Source organism: Amblyomma americanum, chromosome 8 (assembly GCF_052857255.1).
Source record: "Amblyomma americanum isolate KBUSLIRL-KWMA chromosome 8, ASM5285725v1, whole genome shotgun sequence".
Taxonomy (NCBI): domain Eukaryota; kingdom Metazoa; phylum Arthropoda; class Arachnida; order Ixodida; family Ixodidae; genus Amblyomma; species Amblyomma americanum.
This window is the reverse complement of record NC_135504.1, coordinates 21,816,671-21,834,578: the sequence shown is the minus strand read 5'-3', so window position 1 is coordinate 21,834,578 and position 17,908 is coordinate 21,816,671. Positions and strand designations below refer to the sequence as shown.

Below are 17,908 nucleotides of genomic sequence, written 5' to 3'. Positions count from 1 at the left end.
GCATTAAAAAAAATATATGTTGTCTCGAAAAAGGAAATACCTGAGAGCGGCAGCGTTCACCTCCCCCATTCATTGGAACGACAGTGCTTACAGTGAGAGACACATACACATGACTCCCGATTTGACGTGTTTCGCCTGAACGTAGAGTTGTGCATCCAAACGCTTACGTCACAGTGTGCCTCCCCTCACTTTGGCGTTACTTAAGCGAGTCATTTCATTGATGCAGGTGCGTCCGTTAGCTGTTTCTGCATCCGTGCATTTTCATTGTCCGCTGTGGTGTGCGGAGCACTGCGCGGTCGTCTTGTTCGTGTAGACCCATGGAAGCGGGTGTACTCGAAACGACAGTGGTGCACTAAGGAACAATTAGTGCGGCGGGGCAGGGGGTGGGAGAGGTGAGGGGGAGCGGGGGTAGCTGTATAATTTAACAGCATAACATTCGCGCACAACGCAGGTAACTAACAGGAGTATAGACACCTAACTTTAGGGTACTCTCCTAGGACCGCTAAATAATTTATTATCGCATTTGTTCCTCGTTCGGTTTCGGTTTCAACAGCCGAATGAGGACTGTGACGTCAACGTGTGCTCACAGGTCACGTGAGGCGTGAAAAAACTGCAATATAATTGCTGCTTCCCCATTCGTTGTCATTCCGGCTATTGAGGAAGGCTGGCTTCAGCACTGCAGTAAATCGAAACTATGAAGCGGCGATTATATGGACGTTCTTCCATGCCCCATGTGACACAAAAGCACACTCTGACGTCACAGCCATCGTTCGGCTGTTGAAACCGAAAGTGAATGACAGAAAAAAAAATCGATTATAAATTATTTAGCGGTCGTAGGTGAATACCACACGGTGACTCATGCGTAGTATTGTCTTTCGCCTAATTTTAGAGAAGAATACATGCCTCAAAAATTGGGTGTCTATACACGTTTAACAGTCGCACACATATCGCCCATTCCGTCCAGCGCAGCGGACGATTGCACTGCAAAGTTTCGTTTTTACGACGGGACTGCGGTGAAGATCCCCTTCTTGTTTACAGCTTATAACCGGGAATGTGGGAATGAAAGGAAGAAAAAAAAAGACGAAAACCAAGAAAGAAGATTCAGGGAGTGCGGTTGCTTGCGTCAGCTCGTATTCGTGGCTGAAGAAGAATCTAACACACTTGCATCGTCACTTTCTCGACGGTTGCGCGCTTCTTTGGCCCGCACTGCACTGCGCAACGGAAGAGGCCCGGCGCATCTCAGCTCCGTATCGGGCCGGCTCTTCCTCCGCGTCTTCATGGCCGCAGTCAGCCGTGCGTGCTTCTCCTCTCCCGTCGACGACTGCGGCCGCATAAATATCAATAAGGCTGGCTTCTTCTCGGCGATACAAACGCCGCCGTTAGGGGGACCACGCTTGCGGAGTTCTCCCGGGCGTGCCGTACGTGCGCCGATCGTCGGATATGCACGCTCCGCTTGCGATGTGCACGTGTGCGTGCGTGCGTGCGAATGCGCGCCACCGCGAGATGGTCCCGCAGAGCCTCCTCTAAGCGCGGTGTGCCTTCTCTATTGTTTTGTACGTTGCTTGGGTGGGCGGCGCTCTTCTATAATGGGCTGGAATTATTAAGCGGCAAATGGCTTTGCGTCGGGGAGGCCTACTTGGAGCGTCCGTTCACCATGCGTGCTCTGCGCGACCAAAGTTTGCTGGCTAGCTTCTTTGGAGTGAATCCCCAAAGCTCAGTTGGCTGGTTCTGGTAAATAACGGCGAAGAAAGAGCTAGATGGGCGCTTGACAGAACGCCTAAAGAGTGCTGGTTGCGTGAAGGAGTATACGAGAACACCTAACTTTTGGGTGCATGTTTTCTTCTTTGTAGTGATGCGTAAGGCATTAATCATGGATTACCACCTGGCATTCTCATACGACCGCCAAATAATTTATAATCGCATTTCCTTCTCGTGCTGTTTCGGTTTCAGTTTCAACAGCCGAATCAGGACTGTGACGTCAACGTGTGGCTACAGGTCACGCGAGGCATGAAAAACGGCAATAACTGCTTTCACATTCGTTGTCATTTCTGCTCTTGAGGAAAGCTGGCTTCAGCACTGCAGTAAATCGAAACGATGAAGCGGCGATTATATGGACATTCTTCCATGCCGTGCACGCTACACAAAAGCACTCTTTGACGTCACAGCCATCGTTCCGCTGTTGGCACTGAAACTGCATGACCGAGAAAAATCAATTATAAATTATTTAGCTGTTGTTGGCGAACATCACATGGTGATTCATGCGTAGTAATGCCTCCTGCATCATTGTAGAGAAAACATGCCACGAAAATTAGGTGTCTACACTCTTTTAAACGGTGCTGGTTGTGGTAGTAGAGTTTGTAAAAAAAAAATTGGAGAGGACGCTTAAGGCTTCGTCTTAAGGGCATGACGCGATAGCGTAGTGGGTTAGGCTTTCAGTTCTGAGCATTTTGACACCCGTGAAAGCGTTTTTCATTTTTTCTCAATTGTTTCAATTAGATCAATTGCACTCTCTAATTTTTTAATTAGCATAATCAAGCATTGGCTTTTCTATCTGAGCATTTTGATTCCCCGAAGCCCCTTTTCTATATTTTTATCTTTCTTTAATTAATCGATTAATTAGTAATTTCATTAACTCGTCATCGACTATCGCACACCAATCAATTAATCACTAGAACCTCAAATTACCATGATGCGAGTTTTTCTACGCAGCCCCCGATTATTTCCGACGCGCGGTGCCGACTATGCCGACGGCTTCTCGACCTAAACAGCTGTATACGCTATCGCGTAAAACTGTATACCGCTCGCGCACACTGTTGCGGAAACGACGCGAGGAGATTAGCTTTGATGGTTTACAACCTGCACTCCTTCACAGAGTGTGTAGTTACACCGGCAGTTACAGCGAGCGTACGCGAGCTACTCTGTCCACCATTTTCGGGCCACAGCTCTTGCCTATTTGTATTACGCGAAAGCGTAAAGGGCCCGCGTCGCAGAAAAGCCGGCGTCGGCGTTACCGTCGGCGTGACGGAAAAGTTAGGACTAGTTGATTACAACAGACTCCCGTAGATGGCGCCAGCCACACCTGCGGCGCATCGGAAACCCCTGACGCTCGGGTTGCGGGCTACCGCTACGCCATGCAGGCGCGTTCATACGACTTGGTTAAAAGCGGGGATTTATATGTACGTCGTGTAATCTTTCACATAATGATTGTGAGTTTAAAAGAAGAAACAGTGTCCATGACTGCGTGGGGAAGGGGAACCGGTGTCGCGTCATAAAGTGTCCCCCAATTTTTTCGTTAGCTAAAAGCGCTGGCCCGTTCTCGGCTAGCTCCCAAAGCCTCTCACAGCAAACAAACCGGCGAACTCGCGTGCTTCAAGGGGTGAGGCGGACGCGTGGACTAACCAGCCTTGTTTGTCCAAGGGGCCTGCCGCTCGAGAGCGCTCGCCGGTTTGTTTGCACTGCGTAAACGCGCTAGTTAGCCGCCTTTGTCTTATAGTTAAGGCGGCGCGTGGCTTGTTTCGACCGTAGTGTTTCGCGAATGAAATGCGTGTCACGCTACCGGGTTATATCCTGCCTCTTTCTGTAGCTGTACTACGTGTTCGCTGTGGGGATAAACCAACGTGCACGGTAATGTGGGCTCGTTCATACATGACGTGACACGAAAACTGGCGTGTGCCGCCCGTCTTTCTTCGCTGTCCTCGACTAGTGGTGTGCTGTACATTTTCATGCGAGGATGGAGTTGGAAATGTCCCGTGGCGCAGTAGTGTTGGCTGTGTGTGGTTGAGCGCGCACGCGTCCGTAGCTCACGCAGTCTAAGGCCTAGCTTCCTGCTCTTTAGGCCTAGTGCGTGAGGCTTCGCCGCACGCGTTCGCTTGCTCTCGTTTCATTCGCGTTGTCATTCAGTTACAGAATAGAACTTGTGTACGGCTTCGGAGTTTTCGTTGTTGATGCACGAGGCTAGCTCGACATCGTCGCAGTTCGGCGTGAGTTGTTTAGCACTTTAACATTAACGCTTTAACGTTTAATGAATTCCCGAAAAAGTACCAAAATCGCCTCTTTTTTTGTCGATTTTCGAAAATGGCTGTTGTGAGGCTTGAAAAACACGTGCTAATGGAGCAAAACTTGGTTCATGGACAACTAACGCCCTCTAGTGTTGAAAATTGCAACCAGCACAATTTCCGGCCGCAACTCTTCTTCGGCGGTGGGAGCAACGCGGTATCGGACTGGACGAGTGTGGCTCGTCATTGGCTGTATTAGCACAATCTCCCATGACGAGTACAGCTCGGGGTTGGTGGTTAAACGGTTAAATGAACACTGAGGACACAATCCCCCCCCTCCCCCTGGACCCCCTGGATGGATGGTAGGAGCGTTCTGTTTGAAACGGGGTGACGGCAGCTGCCACCTTTTCACAAGATGTAGCGCCCTGTAGGGTGTGACGAAAATTCGTCTGCTACTGACTGAAAAACAAACGCACGTGGGAGACGCAGGCGCCATCTGGTTCCCCGAGGAGCCAGCTGCGCCTGCGAAGTAGCAAGTGTGTGTGTGTGTGTGCTTGACATCTGCCGCCATCTGTCGCATGCGCCTGTCACTAACATGAAGTGCGCATGCGCAGTAGGAGCTGGCGGTTTCATATTCAACCAGTGGAGTTGGAGGATGTGAGGCGCGCATGCGCAAATCGGCAGTGTGAAAAAAGCGGATCGCACCCAATTTTCTTTCAGAGTAAAAATCGATTCTATGGCTCCTTTTCGTAATATTGAAGTTTGTCCGGTAGTAACGGACTGGCTTATTTATGATAAATCTGAATTTAACATTTTCCGGTTACTCAGTTCATACCGTGATGTTTACGCGGAAAAATGACTCCGTGGACCGCCGTTTTTATTTAAATGGCGGTGTAGCCTATCCTCGGAGATCCGCACAAATAAATCTGTATCGATGCAGCAGTTTATTTGAGAAATGGGCGTGTTATAAAAGCTCTTTTTTCGGTGAGAGTGGTCTCTTTGTGATTGTAACGGTAGAATGCCGATAGCGGCCAAAAATTTTGTCCCTTTAATTCTAATAACTGCTTGGAAATCTCGGGAATAATGATTAACTCGTATTAGGAAATCGTAGTTACACGATGCCCTTATAGCCCACTGCGGATCTTTTGACGTGGCAGTCCAACAATATAGTATTCCACTGTAAACGTAGTCTCACCGCCTATGTCTTAGGTATTTCTCTTCATCTGTTATTCTGCGTTTAGAAGTTACTGCACTACGGCGTCTAGGGAGGTAGGTGCCTTAATAATCAAAAGTAACATGCAGTTGAACCTCGTTAGAACGAAGTTGAAGGGGCCCGGTGATTACTTCGCTGTAGCCGTAGCTTCGTTATAGCCCGCGTTGACCGGGCTTCCAAGGGGTATCGTCATTCCTTCGTTATATCCATTATTTCGTTATAAACTTTTCGTTATAACGAGGTTCGACTGTACAAATCTATAGGTTATTGCGTTTGCTGACCGGGCTCAAGAAGGCATGCTATATGCTGCGGCAACGCGTCTTTTTTTTATTCCTCCCTATCTCCGTAAACGACCATACGAAAAACAACAACCGTGCGTTGAGGCAGTGTCTCGCCATTACAGTGTTACAGTCAGCGCCCCGCAGTGTGTGAAAGCTCTTTCCTCACCTCAGCTCCGTCCCTCCATGCACCGCCGCTCCGTGTCGATGGAGGCGCGCAGCTCTCGCTGGGCGCGCGCCGGAACACCTGGCGAACACATATTGCCGCTTCCCCGGCTCCCCAGAGCAGCTCCTTTCCTTCCCCCGAGGTTCCCGCGCTCTCCGCGGGGGGAGGAAAAAGTGCTCGAACACGATCGGGAGAGCACGCAGCCGAGCACTCGAGGCGGTGAAGCGACGTGCTCGGGAGACCCAATCCCCTTTGGCCCGCCGCCTTATTTCTACCCCCCATTTCGCCCCGGCAGCAATTGCGTTGTTTCCTCGCGTGCTTGTTTTGTGTATGTTTGTGTGTGCGCGCGCGGCGCACCTTTTTTTCCCGGCAAGAGCTACGTTTCACCTTCTTCTACCGATCGTATACGCTTCCTCCTCGGATTGTTTCTTGTTCCGGGGTTCTATACTTAAACGCTTGGGTGTGTCGCTTCCCCTTTTCCCGTTCCTGCGCTGGCTTCTCCACCGCCGCTGCCTTTCGGGACGCCTGCGGCACGGTCTTTGCCTGAGCCGCCTCCCATTGTGGAGGCGGGGAGAAAGGGCTCTCGCATTTCTGCCTCTCGCCCCCCTTCGCGGCATCTCCCGTTTCGGGAAAGGGCGCGCTCCCGAAGTGTCGCCGCCGTCGCCTCTTTTCCCTCTTTTTGGGGCGGACGAAGGAGTCTCGATGAGTCACGGCCTGCGCTGCGCCGTGGCTTGCCGACTCCTCGGCGCCTCTTGCACCCCCCCGGTCGTTCTGTTTTGCTGCTCGGGAGCAAATATACGTACACGCGCGGCGCGACGTCTTCGGGGGATTTTCGCCGCTGGGATGCGTCCCGTCGTACAGCCCGACGTCTTCCCGCCGACTGCCTCGCGGGCGTCCCAAAATAGAAGCCCCGGCGCGTGCACTAGCTAGTGTCGCGCGCGTCCTGGTCAAAGAACAACAAGATGAAACATACACGCCTCAGGGGAATACGTGCTCGGCGTCGAAGCAGAAGGAACGAGGCGCGCTTTTGAAGGGTTCTCCGCAGCGTACCGAGCGCTCGGGTGAGGCGAGGATCGAGAGTGTAACGGTGCGCCGAAGCATGAATGGCTCTCGAGCTCTTCCCTACCTCGGGCCGGAATGGAAAACAAACGCGCTTTTTTTTTTTGCGACGCTACCCCGAGCCTGAAATCTCGCTAACGAGTATGCTCGAAATGAGAGTAACGGCAGGACAGCGACTGTGGATCAGTTGTGCTTTGCCATTAAATATTCCTGCTGAAATTATAAGTAGGAAGGCGAATGGGGGTAAGACGTGCAGGCTGCAGAGCAGATTAGCAGCCGCAGAGATCAATGCTGGAGTGTTGGTCCTCTATAGAAATGTAGCCAAGGGCTGCAGAAAATCGGTTGGAGTAACAAAATAGTAAGGTTCATCGCTGAAGTTTCTGCAAGACAAAGGTTCACTTTTAGTTGGCTAACGAGGGGTGCGAGATGGTGGTCTACATATAGGCGGCAATATATATTTTGCGTTATGACATTTGTAGAGTTTTTTACGACGTGTTCAGAAAATTCTCATGTAATTTGCACACCCACTTCTTGAGGGCCTTACTTAAAGGAAAAAAAGTGCGAAAACTACACAAGTAGATGCGGTGCATACTGCCAGGTCATAGGATCAGAACAGTCATAGGAGGAGGTGCGTCATCGCGCCATTGACCATCATGTGTCTCATTGTATATACTGGGTGCTCATAACTGCACCAAGTTGTTTTAACTATAATGGCAACTAGGGTAATGCACTTGAAGCTTTCAATATTTTGTCTGATCGTCACAGCAGTGCCCACCACTATGCACAGAACAGACCTAGTTGGACCATGAATTTTATTCCTGAGCATTTTTTTTTCACAATTTGTGATTATAGACGACTCGCTTTATGAACATTTTTGCATGTCAAGCAAATTGTCCATTATTAACAACGCACAACTGTACACACATTGTGCCTCATTTTTTAGCCCCCTCCCATGGTGAATGAAATTCATGCCTGGGTAGTTGTAGAGCACATGAGTGCAAGTCTCATGTGGGCATGCTCAGCATGCTGTGTAAGAACACATGACATTGAACCTCCATAATGTTCGTGATTGCTCATTGAGTTTGGCGAGTTCACTGTCATAATAAGCTACGAACTGCCTGTGGCAAATTATGAAACAGAGTTGTGGAGAGAGGTGGGCTCACGGGCCCATGCTTCCCTGTAACAAGAGATACTTCAGATGGAGTCCACCTCTGTGCCGCCGCGTTGGTCATGGTGCTCGGCTGCTGACCTAAAGGGTGCAGGTTCAATCCTGGCTGCGGTGGTCGAATTTTGATGGAGGCAAAATGCTAGAAGCCTATGTACTGTGCGATGTCAGTGCACGTTAAAGAACCCCAGGCGGTTGAAATTATCCAGAGGCCTCTACTATGGCATCTCTCTTAGCCTTTGTTGCTTTGGGACCTTCAACTCCATAAAACCGAACCATAATTGTCTTTTGAGTACCTTGAGTAGAATGACAGTGTCACCCATGCATTCAGCCACTGTTATGATAGTTAGCCTGCATTCATTGATTTTAATTTAGAATACAGGTACATGAACAAAAACGGTTACAAATGAGTCATAATGTTTCACAAACGTCCATTTCATCAAAGAAGTGCCTATTGGTACTTGGCGGGTGTCGCTGGCCATCAGTGCTTTTTTTTGTTATGTATGGGGCTTGTGTGGGATTTGTCACCAATGGTAGCACAGCTTCAACTTGCGTCACTGTCTGGTCTTGCAGGACACTGAGGTGCTCACGACGTGGCTGAAGAACCTTCACTTTGAGGAATACACGCACCTCTTCCTGCAGGCAGGCTACGACATGCCCACCATATCAAGGATGACCCCTGAGGTATGGAGACTTTTGCTCCTTCCAGCTGGCTACAGAGGGTTTATCAAGGGCTTGCCAGTATGTTGAAAAGTCTAGGAATGCATCACATAAGTTGACCACAGTACCAGGGGAGAGGGGGGGGGGGGGGGGGGGGGTTAGGAAGTAGGGTTCTGGTGCGAGTTTCAGGTTACTCCATGAAAGGCACTCACGAATTCTTAGGGATAATGTATAAATACTAATGAGTGGTTTGATGTCATCTTGTGTGCATACCTTTCTTTTTAGATAGTGTGTTTCTATGTTTATTCTATGGAACCATTTAAGGTGCTTCACTGGGTTTAAGTTCGTGACGTTAATTATGTGGTGCCAATTAGGGAAAGAATGCATATGGAACAAACCCCGACTTCCAGCTCTTATTTAGGCTCTTCGTGGTCTTTTCATTTTGCTTATGCAGACAAGTTATTTCGAATCTGTCCCATTTCTAAAAAAAAAAAATAAAATCTCTCAGCTGCCTTGAACAAGGCTGTCATCAACAAGAACATAATTAATTGCTTAGCACCTGGGATTTGTGCATTATGTGTCTTTTTTTTTGCAGGCTGCAGATTGTATTTATTCTAAGGCCAACTATCATAACTTGTGACCTCTAATGCTGTGTGCTGCAAACAAGTTGCGTTTTTTCTTGCTTTGTGTGTAGGCATTGACCCACTTGTGGTGTGGAATAATTTTTCTTTGTGCTTGCTTCTTGTAGTTTTCTTCATCCAGTAAGGGCTTTTATGTTCAGTAGTTTCCATGCCCAACGATTGGTACCAACTTATGATGACCTGCACATTGTTACAAATTCCCGAGTGTCTTGTGCGTCGCAAATAACTACATAACGAGAGGACATCTTGTAATTTCTGGCCCCCATAGGAGATTGCTACGAGTGGCTATGACATTTTTTTTCCACTCTTTTCAAATGCAGGACCTGACAGCCATCGGCATCACAAAGCCAGCGCATCGGCGGAAGCTCAAGTCAGAGATCAGCAACCTCAATATTTCGGATGGGATTCCAGACTACAAACCGGTATGCACTTCATCTTGCATGCTCCACTGCGACCTTGGTGCTTGACTGCAGCACTCAGCCTTTTCTGTGATGTGCCGTGTGTAACTGTGCAACTGACTGGTAATGCACTTCTTTGTTAAGATGTCTGTTGACATGTTCCCTTGGCGGATATGAAAATACTTTCCATGATAATATTATTATTGCTTGATAACTAGCTGAAGACAAGAGAAGCTTCACAAGCCTCAAAGCCGAGACCTCAGGCCCGCCAGATTTCTTGCTGTTTCCCAACATGAATGTTTCCCACGTTGAATGGCCACTGACACAGGGCATTGTTTGTGTCACCATGAGGCGACCTCATTTTTTATGTTGGCTTGCAGAGGCTAGTGCATTGGCAGTGTTACTTTGAAAGAAAGATTGTGCTTCACATTTAGTTGAGTGATGTCAAGTGAAGATAGGGTGCAACTTTAGATGGGCGCGTTCTGTGTTACCATCTCCTTGGTGTCATCTGAAGCCATCCACACACGTGGTGCCTGCATTTTGTGAAGTTTTTGTTAGTTGCATAATGTGTCGGCACATGCTCGTGGAATTGCCCCTTGTTGAAGATATGGTGTGCTTGAACGGCATGCGCAGGACAATCTTCTGACTTGGCTGAAGCTCCTGAGGCTTGAGCAGTACTACGGTTCGCTGTGCCAGCAGGGCTATGCCACGGTTGACAGGGTAGCAGATCTCACCTGGGAAGACCTCGAGGACATTGGCATCCAGAAACTAGGTGCGTGGCATGGTCATGTCCTTCCAGTCTAATTTTTTTTTCATCTGCCGTGTACCCTTTGTAACAGAGTGGCACATTTCAGCCGCTCTTACACAGGAGATTTTTGTCCTTGTTATCTGCTCAGAACAGACTTGGACAACTTTCTTACTGCAGAAGGATGCAGAACTGGGTGAATGCATCGAATATTTATTTGTGTATTATTCATTTATTCATAGTGCCTTACAGGCCTTGCTTAGTGCTTTGAGCCTGAGGGGCAAGTTTTAAAGAAGTAAATTCGGAACAAAGTAACAAAACAAAGCAGTACAGCACAACGTAAAACACATCTGATGAAATTATGATCAAAAGCACCTAAGGGCAATAAATAGAAAGACAAGATGAGCAGTAACATAAAGAACGGAAACTGACAAAGTTGAGAAGTGGAGCACACAAACAACAATGACTGATGTGAAACCAAAAGAATGCAGTGAAAGTTAATGCATGGAAATGATGCAAACGTTGTGTGTGAGGGCAAGGGAGGAAAAGTCCAAGAAACAGAACGTAGCCAAATGCATTGTTAGCATGAGAAATTCTCGGATAAGTGCCTGCGGAACAAATGAAGATTAGAAGCAGCGATTGCTGAAAAGGTTATTCAACACGACAATGGCACAAGGGACAGTGTGAAAACGAAATGAAAAAGTGCGGCAACTTACGCATCCACTTCCTGTCTGTAGTTTTCATGCTCTAAACCATGGACCTTCTTCTGTAGATAGGTTGTTGGGAGCCAGTACATCCACTTTTCTTGATGTGATGAATTTTCAACATAACTGAAGTGTAAAAAAAGGCATTCACAAGAGAGCACACATTCTCAAGGACACACGCTGTAAATGTCCCCACTTGTGACAGTCATTTTTCTGTGCTGCAGTTATGTGTGAATATTTAAACCAACTTGCCCCAACAGCTTGTCTTACTTGGTGGTATGAACTTGGCAAGGTTAACCGGCTATGTTTTTGTCACTTTTGCTGCATACAGTCATAGTGCAGAGGAATCAGATGGAAAGCTGTTGAACTTGGAGCTGCTTTATCTTTTCAGTCAACATTTTACTACACTTGGTTAATCACCTTTTTTTATATCACGAATAATGGTTTATAAACGGCTTTTCTCTGATTTAATAATAATTAATAATTGGTTTTTTGGGGGAAAGGAAATGGCGCAGTATCTGTCTCATATATCGTTGGACACCTGAACCGCGCCGTAAGGGAAGGGATAAAGGAGGGAGTGAAAGAAGAAAGGAAGAAATAGGTGCCATAATGGAGGGCTCCGGATTAATTTCGACCACCTGGGGATCTTTAACGTGCACTCACATCGCACAGCACACGGGCGCCATAGCGTTTTTCCTCCATAAAAACGCTGCCGCCGCGGTTGGGTTCGAACCCGGGAACTCCGGCTCAGTAGTCGAGCGCCCTAACCACTGAGCCACCGCGGCGGGTCTTCTCTGATTTGACAACGCAGAATATATACTGGACAGTTGTCACCACTTGCACGTCTAGCTGTTAAATCAAGGGACATGAGTTCAACAAACTGGCTTTTTACCAAAAACAATGCAGAAACTAATGTGATGCTTTTTAGCGGCTTCATGACATCAGGGAAGGTTTGCAGTCAAGTGACTACGGCAGACCAGGAGCAGAAACTCCCGTCCTAACGTATAGACAAGACAGTGAGCAAATGAAACAAGTACTGTGCTAGCTGCTAGATTCTACATAACACATAAGGTATAAAGCAGAGTAAGTTAGCTGGTAGCTGTTTCCTGGTTTTGCATGCGTCGTTGTGGTGCGTGACTCCCATGTTGTTCCACTGCGGCGTTTACAGGGCACCAGAAGAAGCTGATGCTCGCCATCAAGAAGGTGCGCGACCTCAACAGCGGATCGCGGCAGGCGATGCACTACGGGACGGACGCACGGCACTCGAGCGTCGACATGGGCCAGCTGCTGGCAGCACGGCCCGGCTCCCACGTTCCGGTACCGCTGGGCCACCCGTACCAGGCAGGCGTGAACCACCCGCCCTGCGAGGTCGCGCCGCCGCCCCCGCACGCCAACGCGGTGCCGCCGCTGAGGTCGGACGGCGACCCGAGCACGCCTCAGCTGAGGACGTTCAGGCAGCAGTCGCCTCCGCGGACGGGCAACTTCTACCGCGCGGGCAGCGGGGACAGCCTCATCCTGCAACAGCAGCACTTCAGCGGGCCCTTCCACCAGCCAGGAGGGGACCTGTACCAGCACGACTTTGTGTCGATGCAGGTGGGACCCCTTCCTTTGGCATCGATCGGCGAGGCAGAGAGGGCCAGCTTGTATGTGTCTCAGATGCAAAATGGTGCAAAGTAGTAGATGACAACACACGCTGCCAACACTGGCATCATCTTCTTTGACTTTGCGCATTGCACAGTTCTACATCCTAGTCCCTTCTTTCACCCAGAGAAGAAGTTTTTGAGGCAATATTGCAGGTTGGGCTAATTGGTTGGCCATTTGGAGGTATGACTAAGGTGTGGTTTAGGTAGTGGCCTGGGGTTCTGATATTACATATGTCATTGTTATGTTTGTGTCTTTGTTTGTGCATTCTGCATTTATTCTCACATGCTCCTTAATAAAATTTAGGTGTAAGTTAGCACTTGTGCTCCAGCTACCTGTTTTTCGTGTCCCCGTGTTTGCAGTGCACTGTTCTTCATTAGTCTTTTGTCAGCACTGTTGTGGTCTTACAACTGGGTACCCACTAGGGACTTGGAAACGTATATTGATGCGCTAAAGTTTGAATGGACAGTGGAAGATGTTAATCTGTATCACAGCGAACATGGCTTCGAGAAGTGAAATTCCAAATGTGTTGTATGGTAACATGTGAGGTAAATGTTAGGCCAGGTGCTGGATAGAATTTCAGAATGCTGGGCAACCTAAAATCAGTCATTTCTATATGGAATGTGTATGCAGGTTCGTTCACCCAACCGCGGTCGCTCCCTCGAGAGCTTGGAGGATGGTGGCCCTGCGTACCAGAGCCACTCGTCGGCACCATACCAGCCGCAGTACCAAGCCTACCACCACAACCCACCATATCAGCCGCACCACGCCCCACAGCACTCGGACTGGTACCACATGGTCAGCAGCTGGCGGCAGCACGGCTATGATACGGACTCCGAGGTGGTCCGACAGGTGTCTCATGGCTACGACTACGGCTACGAGCCGGACGGAACGGCCACCCTGCACCGGCCACGGGGCCTTGTGAAGCCGCGGCCGGTGGCCAAGGTGGGTCACTTTGCAGTATTGCAGCTATTGCAGTACAGTAATCCTTCTTATGATGAAATGAAGAGGCACTCGAGTTGATTTATTGAACTCATTGTTTGGTTATTTTTATAGACGCCTTACACAATAACTATTATACTGTTGAGCCCTGCTGTTACTTTCCTAGCTGCTACTTTTTGTGAGCCAGTCCTGTTCTAGCTTCCATATAAAAGCACATGTAATAAAACATTGCCCGTTGCATCGCTGGTGTGGAAGTGTTCTCGTCTGGTGCATCACAAATGTTACTTTGACATTTTGACAGCCTACACTTAGCGCGCGAGGCACGATGACAGCTGGCGGTACTTTCCCTTGGCGCTTGACGACTACCATTTTCAGCGGCTTCTGGCATGCAGCACCCATGTCAATGTCTCACTTGCTTATAGCCGACTTGAATTTCGTTGCACCTGCCGTTGTGACTGTGATACGATAGAAAGCGCGAAAACGAAACCCTGCCATGGCAGATGAACCGTGGGCAGCGCTGTACAAGACGCAGTTGCGCAGGTTGGCTTTTAGGCTTTTGTTTCTGTGATTCGCCTTTTTTGCAGCTGGCAACAAGAAAAAGGCGAGGTCTGTGTAAAGTTGTAGTGGCCACCTTCAAAACAGCACACAGTTGCTTAGGCAGATGGATAGCCATCACAGGGCTTTCGGATGTTCTGTGCATGCAAAACAATCACGAGAACCATAAAGCCTTGCAATTGCTAGAGACCATAGGTTGCATTTACAAGAACTAAAAAAAAAAGTGGCAAGTGGTGATGTACCGCTTTTTTATGCACAGTATACGGCTACTATGTTTCTTGGCTAGGGCAAGTTTTTTCCACTGTGCCCTGAAAATCGTAACAGTAGGGCTCTAGGGAATGCTGGGTGGCTCTGCATTTACCACAGCTTAAAACTGGGTGATCCAGTTTTATGCCATGTTATAGTTGTGATAAATTTTCTGTGGCCTGTTTTTGCATTGCACGTGCCGCATTAAACAAACACCGCGAAGACTCCACAGCATTTTGAAAGAAGCAACATAGTGCAAAATGACTGTTTTTTTTCTATTATTCCTGGGGAACAAAGCAATTTGGTGTATTTAGACTCTCATGGATTTTGAATCATCTATGAGCAATACTGGTCGAGGTTACATGAAGCATCTTGTATAACTAAACTTCTATGTAACATGTGTGGTTTTGCAACATACGCAAGAAAAAATTGACGGTCGATTTGCATAGTTAGGCCAAATGCAAATTAGGTATGCTAGCACTTCGCTTTCGTTGTTTAGGTCCATTCACGGATCGAAGTTGCTCGGACAGTGGTAATAAGTTAATGCCCACATATGTGGAATTGGTCATACATAACTTTAGATTCATAGATCCCTGGAAGTCCTCATACCACTGCTGGCACAGTAGTGCAATGGTTGAGAAATGCTCCACTGCCCTTCAATGGCAGGTGCTGCCATTGGTGGGGCTTGTGAGACCCAGTCTGCTCTTCCTGAGCAACCTCTCATGACCATGAACATTAATTGAACTGCCACCTGCCACAGTGGGCAGTTTGCACAGTGGACAACACACATGCACGCACACGCTCATGTGCACGCTCACACACACACCTGAAAAATTGTCCACAACCTGATGGACAGGTGGGAAGCCTGCGACAATACTGGAGCTCGCACAAACTGACAGACAGCGGGTTTTCGGCTTAGTTCTGGTGAACTAAAATTTAGGAAGTTGTAACTTTTCAAGGGCTTTGTCACACGAGAAAGCATTTAACTCTTTCGTATTTTTGTGCATCAGAATGTTAGGCATCAATTTTGTGACTCGTGCTCATAGAACTGCGTGTTGAAGAAGCGGATGATATCTGTTGTGCCAGGTGGCAGCGAGGGCGCTGCTGGACAGCCCCGACCTCGATTATGACCCCAAGGACCTCGACCCCAAGCTGTCCTCTGATTGGCCAGACACGGGAGGCGGCACCAAACGGAGCCCCGCCCCTACCCCACCCAAGCGCACAAACTCCATTCGGAGGCAGCAGGAGGCCAACATGGCTGAGACGGCATTTGCCACCTGTGTTCAGAGCCTCACGTCCAGGTAGGTGCACACGCTTGATGCTTGCTGGCTCTGCCTTGCAGAGGGCATTTTTCGCTGTAGAACAGAATGCATGAACATTGTGTATTGGTGTTGAAGAGTGCTTGTCTGTGCACAGATACTCTGCGATAAAGTAAATATCAGTTATTTAATCAATCTATTCACTGCTTGATATATTGGTTAATGGACGCGCCAACCATTTGCCTGATTGGTCAGCCTATCCGAGGATCAGTTGCCCGTCACTCAGTCAGTCATCGCCCAAATCAAAATTAGTAGGACATTCTATCAGTATATACTAATGAAGGGGCACTTCTATAGCCACTCTCTTTCCTTTCCGTGTGCCCCCCATAGGTTCACCATGGCGACAACGCGTGACGAACCACCTCTTCCCCCGCCACCCCCTCCGGCGACGTCAGCGTGCGCGGATGAGGCTCCGCAGGCGCCACTGCCACCCCCTCCGGCCATGTCGACCCCCAACTCAGCCTCCTCGTCAGATGGCGAGCTCTCGCCCAGTGGCACCCTGATCCGACGGAAGGACTCCAACGGGTCCAGCGTCTCGTCGGAGTCCCTCCCGTTCGCCTGCGAGAACGTGGGCACCATCAAGCAGAGGCCGGGGGAAGGAGCGCCCCCGCCCTTGCCACTGCACGCAGCGCCCCCTTCCTCCACCAATGGCGGAGGAGGCCTGTCCCCAGCTTCCAGCGCCGATGATGGAGCGGAGAAGCTGCCTCGCCGGAGCAGCCCACCGATGACGGCAGAGGTCCGGAGTCCACCAGAAGAAGTGCCCGTCAGAGGTGAGCCGTGCATCACACCCACACTTGCTCTTCATGAGGTATTGCAGCTTTAGTAAAATAGACAGCTACACTGTAAAACCAAAATTAAGGTCTTGCTAATCAGCGTATAAAGCACGACTCCTAGGCAAGGCTTCAAGTTTGGAGTGTCACCACTGATGGGAATTTCAGGAATGTCTCTGTGCTTTAGAACGGAAATAAGGAGCCTGTGACGCTCCTAATTCATTCAACATTAACACAGCAAAAGGAAAAAGCCCCCAGAAGAGACTGCAGATGCTTGTGCAAATTTACTTGACAACGATGTAATTGATTGCATGGTGCGTTTGCACTGGTCTGACTACACCTGGCCAGCTTATTAAGGATGTTTTTTCCAGATTATTATGGCTCTTGGTTATGCAAGCTGCTCCGCCTAACAACTGCACTGCATTCATGTGTTGCAGATGTGCCCCGGAGCTCACCCCCATCGTCTCGAGACAAAGCCACAGCACAGAAACCCACCGTTCCCCCTCGTCCCGTAGACAAGTGAGTCGTCTCTTACAGCGTGGTGCTTTCATGGGGACATTTTTCCAGCGAAAGACAGTGTGGCTGCCAGAATAAAAAATAAAGTACTTGGAAGTTCTGAAAATACAGTAATTTCATTTCACCATACTCCCAGATGCACTGCTGTACCTGACTTGAGCTGGCTGTGCCTGACTGTTGTTGCAGTTATTGTTGCCTGTAGATCTGATTTATCGATGTTTTTATGGGTGTCTCTGACGTTTTTTTGTCATCAGATATTACTGAAACATTTCACGGTGCGTTCTCTGCAGATTTCTGGTTCTTTATGCCAAATTTCGCAGCACGCCAATTTCTTCTTTTACTGCGAAATTGAATTTTGAAATTTCCCATTACGGGGCCTTGGTTGGGGAGATTCGTACGAGCAACCTTGCATGTGTGACATCACTGACATCACTATATTCACCCTGCATTTGCCGAAGGACAAAATTTCGAGCTTGCTTTTGGTCATTTCAGACAGATGATAACCCAAGCTGCCACTTGCAGTTGCCAGTTTAGCCAATCAACATGCATGCGATAGGTTTCATGACAGTATCTGTGATGTCACAGGCTGGTCTGTCGATGATGTCATCATTTAGTCAAGACCAATTTCAGTTTCCTGGTTTGCTCTTTTAAAATACTTCTGCTCAGTATGTCGAAAAAAACGCTTTTTTGTACCAGAGAGGGGATTTCAAGAAATGTGGTGTGATTATAAACTCAAAATGTTCAAGAAAACCCCAGAGTTGCCCTTAAAGCTTGAGGAAACCTTGAGACAAGCACCCAGTCTCACCTTAGTGTAGCTTATAACGAAGGGTTTTGCCTGTAATTTTTTTTCGGAACACTCAGTGTATAACATTTTGAAAAAGCGGAAAGTTGGATA

General features: G+C 48.5%; 1 protein-coding gene across 3 annotated transcripts in view; it reads left to right on the top strand.

Moving 5' to 3' along the window:
• The window catches only part of ckn (CRK like proto-oncogene, adaptor protein), a 173,934-nt gene that overhangs the window by 151,867 nt on the left and 4,159 nt on the right, over positions 1-17,908 (top strand). For all 3 annotated transcript variants that reach the window (XM_077634091.1, XM_077634092.1, XM_077634090.1), the window contains 8 exons: positions 8,450-8,560; positions 9,498-9,599; positions 10,209-10,347; positions 12,193-12,617; positions 13,299-13,610; positions 15,495-15,709; positions 16,058-16,497; positions 16,935-17,016. In XM_077634091.1, the coding sequence (XP_077490217.1) occupies positions 8,450-8,560; positions 9,498-9,599; positions 10,209-10,347; positions 12,193-12,617; positions 13,299-13,610; positions 15,495-15,709; positions 16,058-16,497; positions 16,935-17,016 (1,826 nt within the window). The remainder of the gene's footprint in view (positions 1-8,449; positions 8,561-9,497; positions 9,600-10,208; positions 10,348-12,192; positions 12,618-13,298; positions 13,611-15,494; positions 15,710-16,057; positions 16,498-16,934; positions 17,017-17,908) is intronic.